The sequence below is a fragment of the Ziziphus jujuba genome, chromosome 3, assembly GCF_031755915.1.
Source record: "Ziziphus jujuba cultivar Dongzao chromosome 3, ASM3175591v1".
NCBI classification, from domain to species: Eukaryota; Viridiplantae; Streptophyta; class Magnoliopsida; order Rosales; family Rhamnaceae; genus Ziziphus; species Ziziphus jujuba.
In genome coordinates, this window is record NC_083381.1 from 11575842 (window position 1) to 11588940 (window position 13099).

Genomic DNA, 13099 nt, shown 5'->3' on the forward strand with positions numbered 1-13099 from the left:
AAACATTTTTATTTATTTTTTATGAATACTTAAGATATTGTTTTATTGACATGTTTATCACGATTATTAAATAGTTAAATTAATATGTTTAATACGTAATCAACAAAATTAATTAAAAATTACTCTTTTAAGATATGCGTTGTCTAAAACAACCTTCATATAAGATATGTATTCTTTATTATTATTATTATTTTAAGATGCACTCAATTTAATTTAAGATATATATATATATATATATATTTTTTTTTTTTTTGCAACCTTAAATTTAAGATAAATAAAACAAAAGTCAAAGGACATTAAAAAAAAATAAAAAATGAAGGATTAGTTATAGATGGCCAAGAAAGATGAGAGAAACGACATTTATCACCATATCAAATAGGCGGGCACATTTTGTGATAAGGTGATTGATGCTGTTTGGTCTAAAGAATGCTAGGACGATGTATCAGTGAGCCATGCTTTTACTGTTTCATGATATAATTCACAACGAAATAGAAGTCTATGTTGATGACATGATTGCCAAGTATTGGGCTGAAAAAAGCCATGAATTTGAAGAAAGTATTTGATAGATTATAGAAATACAGTCTTCATCCCCAAAAGTATATAAAGCTAGGAGGAGGTTTGATGCTTCGTTAGGTAAGCTACTCGGGCTCATTGTTAGTAGAAAAGAAATCTAAGTCCACTTATAAAAGCCAAAGAAAGAGAAAGAAATCCGGCATTTTTAGGCAGGCTATGCAGGTTCATTACCCAGCTTACACCCATTTGTGAGCTAATCTTTTAACTGATTAGAAAGAATAACTATCTTTCATAACATTGTAGAAAAAATGAAAATAATAATAGATAAAATACATATATTGATTCAGTAATGTTACAGGAACCAAAATATTCATCAAATTTATTTATCAAATGATGCATATTAAAATGTTGTTGGTTAGCATATTCATATAATCTATATATGGAATGGTAAATTTTTAAATGTATAAGTGAAATAAAAACTAAACCACTTAAATATTATTACATCATATACTACATTATTTGATAAACATTTTAATAAGACTAGCATTATTCACATTAATATATTATCTATATCATTTGTTTTGAAACTGATATATTATCATATCTATAAATATAAAATATCATAAAATTATTACCTACATTTATAGAAATATAAATACTTATATAAAAAAAATCACTAAACAAAATCAAAACAATTAATCTAAATAATTATTTATTACTGTTAATAAAAGTCTTAAACAATATTTGTAAAAAGATATATATTAATAAAAGACTATTTATAGTCATTGATGGAAATGGACATCGCAGTACAATAATACAATGGAGTATACACCAATCTGATTAAATAATATTTTCTATATTATAAAAAAGAATATTAAAATATTTTCAATATGAATTTAATACCCCAATTAATTATAGCCACCAACGAAATAGAAAAAATTTGGTCATTACATTATAGTACATTGCATCTTCCAATGTCTCTAAGAGACAGCTGTACAAACGCACCGCACGTGCGGTTTATTTCCTAATAAAGCTCACAGAAAAACAAAAAGCTTAAGAAAAACGACACCGTATTGAAAGATCAAGGAAGAAACCAGCGTGATAGGGAATAGTAAAAGATCAAGGAAAGCCATCAATCCGGAGGAGGGATTACGTAAGTTCCTGTCACCAAACAGAGAGCGTCTTCGAGGCAGGTCCCCCGAGTCAACCAGTTTTGAGAGTAGTGTTGGTTTGGTTAAACAACCATAAAACCCTAGTCCTTTAAATACCTCCCCATTTTTCTGCTGTCTCTCTCCACGAGTCTCTCTCTCTCTCTTTCTCTCTCTGTGTCTAAAACTTTAACCCTAGTTCACTCTCTCGCTCTGCTCAAATTCATTTTTGTTTTTCTTTTTGGTTTCTTTTTTTGGATTTCGGATCATTCTCGATCGTCGTTTTTTTATTTTTTTTTGGTTCGATAATTCGGAGATAGTTTTGGAATTTTTTCGAAGCTTTTTTTGTTTCGATCCGAGCGAGCGAGCGAGCGAGCAAGCGGTGTTTGTTTTTGGATAAATGGATCTTCCTAGTCTCGCTGTTGTTCTTCAAGCTGCTCTCAGTCCCAATCCCGATGAACGTAAAGCCGCCGAGCAGAGCCTTAATCAGGTTTTTTTTTTGAAATTTTTTTTTCTTTTAATTGATTCTGAGTTGTTTGAGTTTGGATTAATTTGAAATTTTGTTTTCTTAATTGAGCTTCTTTTACTTTGTTTTAATCATGATTTACTTCATTTCAATTGTTATGGAATTTATTTTCGTATTTTGATCGTATAGTAGTTTTCTGTTTACCAAATTGCAATTGATTCTGAGTTGTTGAGTTTGATTAATTAGATATTGTTTTCTTGGAGTTTCTTTGTTCTTAATTGAGCTTCTTTACTTAGTATGTTCAATCATATTTCATTTCACTGATGGTTTGATCGTATAGTTCTATTCGTTTCTAATCACGTAGTTAATCTGAAAATTCATTTTCTTTCTTTTATATCTGCATATTAGAATCTGAGAATTGTAATCACTTTGTTAACCTTCATTCCACCCCCCCTCCTTGTGTTCTTGGTTATGATATTGCAGTTTCAGTACACACCACAGCATTTGGTGAGACTATTGCAGATTATCGTGGATAATAATTGTGATATGGCGGTGCGGCAAGTGGCCAGCATCCACTTCAAAAACTTCATTGCCAAAAACTGGTCGCCTCATGAGCCAGGTATGTTTGTAATTGTTTGGATTTAGTTCGTGCCTTTATTTCTTGACAATTTCAGTTGCTTTGCTCATCCCTTTTTTTTTTTTTCTTTTTTTTTTTTGTGTGGTTGATGTAGATGAGCAGCATAAGATTTCTCAAGGTGATAAAGACTTGGTCAGGGATCACATTCTTGTCTTCGTCCCACAAGTTCCACCATTGTTAAGGTACAGTCGATTAACTATTTTACTTCTTTTTTCATTGTTGTTGTTAATTTATTTTTGCAATTGTTGAAGTACATTGAGTTATCTTTTCTCAGTGTTTTGGTGTAGGTGTGGGCCTGGGTTTGCTTTTGCATCTATATAAATATTACTTCCTAGATTTGAATTGTTTGTGCTTTTACTCTGGAATATCGTGAAGTTTATGTTTGCACTTGTTTTCTTATATTACTCATATCGAAGACATGTTGTAACAGAGTACAGCTGGGTGAGTGCCTAAAGACTATTATCCATGCTGATTATCCGGAACAGTGGCCACGTCTCCTAGAATGGTTGAAGCTTAATTTACAAGATCAACAAGTCTATGGAGCTTTGTTTGTATTGCGAATTCTTTCTAGAAAATACGAGTAAGTTCATTAATACTATGCTCTTCATGATTGGACTATGAACCTTCAATTTTCTTTTTATCTGTCTGATATGCAGTGTTTTTTTGGGGGAATCTCTGCAGTTGATATATTATTACAATAAATACTATTTCTTTTGTGCGAAAACAGGGATTTGTACTTTTAAAAGGGTATAGTATAATATTATTTGTACATATAGCTTTTAGTATTCGGGTTTCCTTTTTGGAAAAGAAAAAAAACTTATGAATAGGATTGTTTTCCTATAGGTGTGATTACTTTTCTGTCTTCGGGTTTCCTTTTTGGGAAAGGAAAAAAACCAGTAAGATTATGAATATTATGCTATTGTTGATAGGGTTGTTTTCCTATAGGTGTGATTACTTTTCTGTCTGCTACATATTTTTGGCATGATAATATTTCAATAGGTTATATGATAAGATCACTTTTATGGAAAATTGAAGTAATTACTACCTGCAAGACCCATATGCATTTTCTTGCAGTAAAGAGGTATCCTGCTTGCTGTTGCTTGTGTGACAGGGTTATTGATGGTTAAAATTAAAGATTTAACTTGAGCTGAAATATTAATCTCATAAGGCTTCTTCTGATTTTGTAAGTATTTACATGGAAATTTGATTTGATTTGATTTGTTTTAGCCTCATAATGCAGTGTGGAGTCGTAGTTGTCACTGAATGACTGAAATTGTGGTCATTTTATTTATATTCTACCAATAGAAGCATAGAAACTTTATATTTTAATTTTGGAACCTATCTTATTGATTCCTTTCTGTTATGATATTGCTACTATTGCATTTTCTGATTTTTGAATGAATATCGTAGTAAATATGTTAAGTTGTAGCCTTCATCTTGCTTATTTGCTTTCTATGTGATGTTCTTTCATGTTTGCAGGTTCAAGTCTGATGAGGAGAGAGTACCTGTCTATCATATTGTTGAGGAGACATTTCCTCATCTTCTCAATATATTTAACAAACTTGTTCAGATTCCCAACCCATCACTGGAAGTAGCAGATTTGATTAAGCTTATCTGTAAAATATTCTGGTCATCCATTTATGTAAGTAATTGAATGAGGACATTTTTGATTTTCCTTTATTTTGAATTAACCTTTTTTTTTTTTTTTTTTTTTTTCCTTGCACTGAAGTGTATAATGTCAAATATAAAATGACATGATATACCCCGCTTATTATGAATGCTTCTTGTATATTTACGTATGTATAATATTTTCTAAGAAAAGATTTATTCATATTATGAATACATCTATATCTTATGTACTTATTGATATTTTTTAAGAAAGGATTAACCTTTCCCTTTCTTTTTGTATCTCAATACTTTCTTCTTATAGCATATGTTAACACGGTATCATCCTAAGATAGCAAATTCGATGTCCCTTTTTCCTTGCATTATCTTGTAGTGAGCAAGATACCATGTCTTCTTGCAACCAAACTTTCTTCTTATAACTTTTGAGCTGCTTGACTTGATGAGAAAGTTAAATTTGAATTACTTTTTTCCTTACATTTTCTGTAGGGAGGAAAATGGCATGTTTTGCCTGCTGTTCATTTATTTTTTTATAAAGGAAACCCGCAGGGTAACAGTGGCTTTTCTAAGGCATATGTATAGATATGGTTAGACATGTGATTAAGCTATTTTTGTGCCCCTGTTAGCGATTCCTAATTGGGGCATATTTATTCAACTGAAGTTATGTTTAACAGGACTTACCAATTGCAGTTTAAGCTTGGAAAAATCTCTAGCGCTCTGATATTTGTATTTTGTGATTCTAAGAAATTTTAGTATGCATTATATGTTAATGATCTATGAATATAATTTATGTTTTTGTTTTTTTTCCTTTATAAGTTGGAGATTCCAAAGCAACTATTTGATCAAAATGTGTTCAATGCTTGGATGCTTCTATTCTTAAATGTTTTGGAGAGACCTGTTCCTTTGGAAGGCCAGCCTGCAGATCCTGAGGTTAGGAAAACATGGGGGTGGTGGAAGGTGAAGAAGTGGACTGTTCACATTTTAAACAGGCTGTACACTAGGTGATATATATAATTTTGATAAGTTTAAATAAGGATGAGTCTTGCACTATGACGTTTGTTTCTGATGGTTATCACCATTTAAACATGAAATTCTCAGGTTTGGTGATCTGAAACTTCAAAACCCAGAGAACAGAGCCTTTGCTCAAATGTTTCAGAAGAGTTATGCAGGGAAAATTTTGGAGTGCCACTTGAATTTGTTGAATGTGATCCGTGTTGGTGGCTATTTACCTGACAGAGTTACCAATCTCATCCTTCAATATCTGAGCAACAGGTGTAGTGGATGTCTCCCTTGGAATTTGCTTCTATTGTATCTCCACTTAAGTTGATGCAATTATGTATTTGTGTATATTTATTTATATATGTATATGTGTATATACTGTTTTGATTAAAAGATGGAGATGTCTGCATCATACAATGCCGTAAGTTTCAGCTCAACTTGAATGAATGTGCCATGATCCTGACTGAACTTGCTAGGCTACTTCTGGACAATTAGAAATTTTCCTCACTATTTAATTTCTTTTATATTCTAATTTATTCTGAAAAAGTTTTTAGCAGTTGAGCTCTGGGTGGTCCGTATTTAAGGAAATATTTGATGTTGTGAAAAATATTAAGCCATGACACTGGTATTTTTCTATGCAATGTACCACCTTGTTTTCTTGCATGTTATTTGTGGAAGCATTTCGAGTTCATGATTTAGTTGATCATTTATTTTGTTGAGTAGATTTCCTGCTTGGTATATGTTATTTCTCTTTCCAAATTAACCTATGTCTAAATCTGTAATTTTTTTTTTTTTTTTTTTTTGAGTTAGACTTTCTACTTAAGGCAATTGTTTACCGGGTCTGCGTGGCTTCTCTTGTGCTCATGTTCTTGAACAGCATGCAACTTTACTGCTGTACTTCTACAAGGTCTTTGACTTGTTTTTAATGAACCCATTTCATTTAAATGCAGTATATCGAAGAACAATATGTACAATCTGCTGCAACCTCGACTGAATGTTCTTCTTTTTGAGATAGTTTTCCCTCTTATGTGTTTCAATGATAATGACCAAAAGCTTTGGGAGGAAGACCCACATGAATATGTGAGGAAGGGTTATGGTAAGTGTTTTAAGTCTTGTGTTTAATTGCTTATAGCATCTTAATTTAGTATAATTGCTTTTTATTTTTGTTTTTTGCTGCAGATATCATTGAAGATTTATATAGTCCAAGGACTGCTTCAATGGATTTTGTTAGTGAGTTGGTTAGGAAGCGTGGAAAGGAAAACCTTCAAAAGTTTATTCAATTCATTGTTGAAATCTTTAAAAGGTATATTTTCACTTCTACAACGTGACATATTTGCGAAAGATTATTAAGTGCTTATGGTGATGTGTATTTTTCTACCTGATGCAGATATGATGAATCACCAGTAGAATACAAGCCATACCGACAAAAAGATGGTGCTCTTCTTGCTATTGGAGCTCTTTGTGATAAACTGAAACAAACTGAGCCCTACAAGTCAGAACTTGAGCGTATGTTAGTGCAACATGTTTTCCCTGAGTTCAGCAGTCCTGTTGGCCATCTTAGAGCTAAGGTTTGTTGCTACTAAGTCTCTTCTTTATCCAGTTGACTTTGTTTGTACAATCTTAGATGATGCACATACAAATATATACATGGATTCGACTTCTTGTCTGTGTGTAAACTTCTCAATCATTTTTCTGCTTTAGCTACATGTCTTGTTCCATTACATTACATACGGACGAAATGAAAACTAATGGGATACATTTTAGTGAAGTTGCATTTTTATTTCTGCCAATCTTGAAGGTCTGTTGTTGAAATTACAGTTAAACATTCAAGCTGTGAATTGGTTCATTGAAACAGGGTTAATTTATGCAATGCAGCTTTTGGTTGAAGAATTAGGATTATCATTTTTATAAGAATTTTTTGAAAAACAACATGGATGTTATGCCAAGGTCATGGCAATGTGAGAGGCCTCTCAAATCTTTGTATACGAGTTTCTGCAGTTTGAAGTTAAGAGTTAGGGTGTCTTTCAATATATAGGGCTAATGTACTAGTATTGAAGATGGTGGTTTAGAGAGGTAGTGTATAGGTTATAGATGGTAAGTCTGCATGATTATGTGGCAGGAAATTGGAGGAATTGAATATGGAATTGATGACAGCCATGAAATAAGCTTTAACAGCTTGAAAGCTGGAGTTCTTTAAATTTCTTCTGTTGTCTTTTATAAGAGCTTATGCGTATGATCCTGAATTGTGTTGTGGATGTTAGGCGGCATGGGTTGCAGGACAGTATGCCCATATTAACTTCTCAGACCAGAACAATTTTCGTAAAGCATTGCACAGTGTTGTTTCTGGGATGAGGGATCCAGAGCTTCCTGTTCGTGTTGATTCAGTTTTTGCATTGCGCTCATTTGTTGAAGCTTGCAGAGGTGTATATCTGATACTGTTCCTCTTTTTATGTTGTATGTTTGTTTTCATTTTCATTTATCTAATTACTAAAATGTGGGGTTCAACTTGATTATTTGTTCCCCTTGCAGATCTTAATGAAATTCGTCCTATTCTTCCTCAATTGCTTGATGGTATGTGATTTATGAGCCTTTGCTATGTATTTTAAACAATCATTATGTCATTGGTTCAACATGAAAATTTTTTTTTTCTTTTTTTTGTCAGAGTTCTTTAAACTTATGAACGAGGTTGAGAATGAGGATTTGGTCTTCACCTTGGAGACTATAGTGGATAAGTTTGGAGAGGAGATGGCACCTTATGCTCTTGGTTTATGCCAGAATTTGGTAATATTTCCTTTTCTATTTTTGAGAAGACATGCTGAAGCTTATAAAGTTTTGCTTGAAATCACTCTTTATTTTTTAGGCTGCTGCCTTTTGGAGGTGTATGAACACTGCTGAAGCTGACGATGAAGCTGATGATCCTGGTGCATTGGCCGCAGTTGGTTGTCTGCGTGCTATCAGCACAATTCTTGAATCAGTTAGTAGGCTTCCTCACCTTTTTGTTCAAGTTGAGCCAACTTTACTTCCAATAATGCGGAGAATGTTGACAACTGATGGCCAAGGTATGTAGGTGATTCCAATCTTGCTTGCTGTCCTTTTTGTTTTGTTCAATTTCTCATTCAACCATTTATGTATCCTCATAATTTTCTGCAGAGGTTTTTGAAGAAGTTTTGGAAATTGTATCATATATGACATTTTTCTCACCGACAATATCTATGGAAATGTGGAGTCTTTGGCCATTGATGATGGAAGCATTGGCAGATTGGGCAATTGATTTCTTTCCAAGTATGTCCTGCAGTTTTACACATGCTTTAGCATCCCATTTGGAGAATATTTCATCTTTTCGATATTCCTTTTGTTTAGCTGTGATCCAACTTTTCTATGTTGTGCGTGCTTGACTCATTATGTTTTATTATGACACATAGAGGAATTCATATCTTCTACAATTCCCAAATCCAAGACCGCATGCAGTCTAATGTATGTGAAAAGTGAACTAACTGTTGTTAATTAAGTATTATTGGTTAGAAGGTTAATGGTAATTTGTGAAATATATATCATTTGTTTGCTTTTACAATGTCCTATAATAGTGTATTGTAGTAGCCAGCTTTTATGTTCTGTGGTGAGGACTTGAGGCTACTGAGATTCTACCTCCCGTTATTCCTGCTATTTAGATATGTATTGTAGCATGATAAAAGCGGAATGATATTTCAAGAAGATCATTTTTAGCACATATTTCTAAATCCTTGATCACATGCAAAATCGAACAGCATGCAGTGCATTGTTGGTTGATGCTGCCTATGCTATTCTGCTTTATGTAGATATCCTATATGCTGATCCCTCCGTTAAATGTTTGTACCAGATATTTTGGTTCCTCTGGACAACTACATATCCAGGGGAACCGCACATTTCCTCTCATGCAAAGAGCCAGACTACCAGCAAAGCCTTTGGAATATGATTTCATCTGTGAGTTCATATGTGCAAGCCTTCAACTCCTGTTGTGATTTTTTTCATCTCTATTTTGCATTGAAATAGTTTCATGGTGATTTCTTAATGTCTTCAATTTTCATATGTTACTATTAATTCTTTTACTTGGATGAGGTCTGATGCCTGTTTTTGCAGATCATGTCGGATAAAAATATGGAAGACAGCGATATTGAGTCAGCCCCGAAGCTCATTCAAGTAGTTTTTCAGAACTGTAGAGGGCAAGTTGATCAATGGGTTGAGCCATATCTTAGAATCACAGTTGAGCGGCTGCGCCGTTCTGAGAAATCATACTTAAAGTGTCTCCTCATGCAAGTGGTAAGGAGTCTTATAATAACTTATTGCATAATCAGATTCCCTTGTGATCCATAAATTTGCACACTTGCGATTCTGAGAAATAATGTTTGTGTTACTCTGAAAATTTTGACCTATTTTTTCTTTTGCTGCAGGTTGCTGATGCTCTTTACTACAATGCATCTTTAACCCTGAGCATATTACAAAACTTGGGTGTTGCAACAGATATCTTTGGTCTCTGGTTGCAGATGCTGCAACAAGTTAAAAAAAGTGGCAAGCGTGCTAACTTTAAAAGGTATTTTTAAATTTCTGAGTTCTGATTTGATTCAATAAACCCTACTATTTTTTCTTCTGTGTTTAAATCACATTTCTATTCTTTTATGTTTCCTTCTGAAAGGTTTGCGAGTGTTATATAAATGTTTTCCATGTTGCAGGGAACATGACAAGAAGGTTTGCTGCTTGGGTTTGACATCGCTATTGGCTCTTCCAGTGGATCAATTATCAGGGGATGCTTTAGAACGCGTTTTTAAGGCAACCCTTGATCTCCTAGTTGCTTACAAAGATCAAGTTGCAGGTATTCTCTCGTTCTCTGCCTGTATTGTTTTTTACCCCCTATCATATAATTTTCTGTAATAACATGCTTTTTATTATATTTGATGGGGCAGAAGCTGCAAAGGAGGAAGAAGCTGAAGATGATGATGAGATGGATGGTTTCCAAACTGATGATGAAGATGAAGATGATGGATCTGACAAGGAAATGGGAGTTGATGCTGAGGATGGTGATGAAGCTGACAGCCTTAGACTTCAAAAATTAGCTGCACAGGTTTGTGATTTGATTGGTTCTTGTATTGATCGTTGATGAGATCATCTGTGGTAATATCAGTTTTGGTTCGGATTGTCTCTCAACTTTTTAATTTGCTGTAATTATTTTGGCACAATAGAAATCTTTATTGTGTCTTAACATATGCCTACCTCAGATCATCCAAAAAAGGACAGGAAAACAAGCTAGGCCAACTACAGAGTGCTCATAGGTTTTACTAAAATTACACTGACCTGTAAATTCCAAACAAGTCACTGTTCACTTCTCTTCACCAGTTGGTGAAACAAAATATCCTCGAAGGGGAACATTTAATGATGGAAGTGTGCAACTTAATGCATGCACAAGGCACTATACAGCCAAAATGTTGGTGGAATTCAATTTCCCTTGCATTCTTGTGAGTTGTCGTTTATCAAATTTCACAAAGTTAGGGGCTGATGTTGGTAGTGTTAAATTGAGAATTTCAAAATGAAACCTGAATAAACAACCTTTTTGTTTGCTTATGGTGTGCACATAAGAAGGCTCAGTGCTGGAGAGAGGAGCTATAGCTAGTGCCTTTGGCCTTCTTGCTTGCTTGTCATATGATTTGTTCTTTTTTCTTGAGACCACATGGTCTGAATCCATTCACCAGTGTTGCCCTTAGTTATGACGTGACATATGGTGGTTATAGGCAAAGTCTTTCCGCCCAGCCGATGAGGACGATGATGACTCTGAGGATGACTACAGTGATGATGAGGAGTTGCAATCGCCTATTGATGATGTGGACCCTTTTATTTTCTTTGTAGATGCTGTCAAAGGTACGTGAAAAGTCTTTTAACTTTTTGATATGTGGTACTTTATTCTTAAATCATTTTAGGCTTTCTGACATGTCCTTTCCCTGATGTTCTGTTCTTCTGCAACCCACCTCTAGCCATGCAAGCGTCAGATCCATCGAGGTTCCAGAACCTTATGCAGACACTCGACTTCCATTATCAAGCTCTTGCAAATGGTGTTGCCCAGCATGCTGAACAGAGGAGAGCAGAGATTGAAAAGGAAAAATTGGAGAAGGCATCGGCTGCTACAGCTTCATAATTCACGAATCGAATGTCATGGCATGACTAAAATTTTGCTTGGATGTCCCATTTCTTTGCTTATTCCATTCATTTTGTAATGGTTTAGGAGAAACATAGTTGTTTCTTGTCCAGTCAGATCATACGGTTGGTCTGAAGGGTGTCATGGTTGTTGGTGAGCCCCAAGAAGTTTTTCACGTTTGAAGCTAGTAGATTTTTGTGATTTGGGTCCCCTACAACAGGTAAAATGAGAGATCAGGAAGCTGGCACTTCCTCAGATTCTTGATTTGGCTTTGGTCATTGTATGGTGAGTCTGGCTGTTCTACGGCAGAATAAGCCTGTATTCCACCTGTTCGTGTTTTGTTGTTTAGTTGTCCTTTCTCCGTGAGTCATACCATTTCTTTGGGTTGAGATTTCATTTTACCGAGTATATTGTTACAAACCCTTGGATCTGCATTCAGTTGCCAGATAGCAGTGAGGGTGCCATGCATACCGAGTCTTATTATTCATAGCCATTTTTAGACAGGCAAAGAAACAAGAACAAAGAAAAAGAAGAAAAAAAAAAGAAAAAGAAAAAGAAAAAGATGTAGGTTGGTTGATGGCTGTACCTATAATTTTTGGTCGGGATAGTAGGCTACAAATTTTTTCTCCCGACCATCCCAATTTCTGGGGTGTGGTCTGGGTATATGTGTAATATTGGTTTATTCTCAGGCTGGGAGTTTTGGTTTCGATGCAGAGGGCTTTGAAAGGCTAGCTTGCTGCTATTGTAAAACATCAAATGCTTATTCTTTTATATATTTGTGGATTAACGAGGAAGAGTTTGTTGCTATTTAACCTGCTTTTTTGCTGTTTGGTATGAAAAGATCGTGATTGCTATTATTTGCTTTAAAATAGCAATAGCGTTGGATGAAGCTGTTGTAATATGAAAGACAGAGCCAGAGAAATGGCAAATTGCTGGGGAGAAAGTGAACTATAAAAGAAAATACATCACAAGGAACTATTGGTATAGACTCCTGGTTTAATCCCAAAAAAGAAAAAGTGGTATGAACTCTTGTTTTGTTTGTGCTTGGACGTGGATTAGATCTACATTCTATGATGCTCTCTGACGTATGAAAATTGCCTATGTATTGATACAGTTAATCGTAAAATTTTATTTATTAAATGAAATTTCATTTTTATAACTATTGAATCATATTAATTGAATCACATATAAAATTTAAAATTTAAAAAACAGTCAAATATAAAAAGTTTTTTGAAAAAGTCTGTTATGCGATGTAAGTGTTGAAAAAGAAAGAATTTGTTAGTTTTGATATTAAGGAGTTTTTTTAAAAGTTTTATTTACTTATTGAGAATTGAGATTTAAAATAATAGTTATTGATATTTAAATTGTTGGAATTTATTTTTCATAAATAAAATATTAATATATTATTAAATTTATATTAAATCAATTTTTGAATTTTAAACTGTAATTTTAATAAAATAAAATGACATATATTTGAGATTAACTCTATATATATATATATATATATATACACAGACTTACTATTGTGGATGAAATCATCGAATACAAAGTTG

At 33.8% G+C, this 13099-nt stretch overlaps 1 protein-coding gene across 1 annotated transcript; it reads left to right on the forward strand.

Moving 5' to 3' along the window:
* Positions 1-1695: 1695 nt before the first annotated feature.
* Positions 1696-12340, forward strand: LOC107422253 (importin beta-like SAD2). The gene is made up of 22 exons (XM_048477409.2): positions 1696-2151; positions 2611-2746; positions 2859-2946; positions 3195-3344; positions 4244-4406; positions 5204-5388; positions 5486-5659; positions 6337-6482; positions 6566-6689; positions 6774-6954; positions 7648-7807; positions 7916-7957; positions 8049-8167; positions 8247-8445; positions 8537-8668; positions 9243-9346; positions 9503-9682; positions 9814-9953; positions 10093-10232; positions 10324-10481; positions 11146-11272; positions 11386-12340. The coding sequence occupies exons 1-22, from the start codon at positions 2062-2064 to the stop codon at positions 11544-11546; spliced, it is 3099 nt and encodes a 1032-aa protein (XP_048333366.1). The 5' UTR covers positions 1696-2061; the 3' UTR covers positions 11547-12340.
* The last annotated feature ends 759 nt before the right edge of the window (positions 12341-13099 follow it).

Excerpts from the sequence above, each read along its gene's own strand:
- LOC107422253 (XM_048477409.2), top strand. The coding sequence starts at position 2,062 with ATGGATCTTCCTAGTCTCGCTGTTGTTCTTCAAGCTGCTCTCAGTCCC. Across the intron at positions 2,152-2,610 it reads CCGAGCAGAGCCTTAATCAG|TTTCAGTACACACCACAGCA; the intron begins GTTTTTTTTTTG and ends ATGATATTGCAG. Across the intron at positions 8,446-8,536 it reads GTTGACAACTGATGGCCAAG|AGGTTTTTGAAGAAGTTTTG; the intron begins GTATGTAGGTGA and ends AATTTTCTGCAG.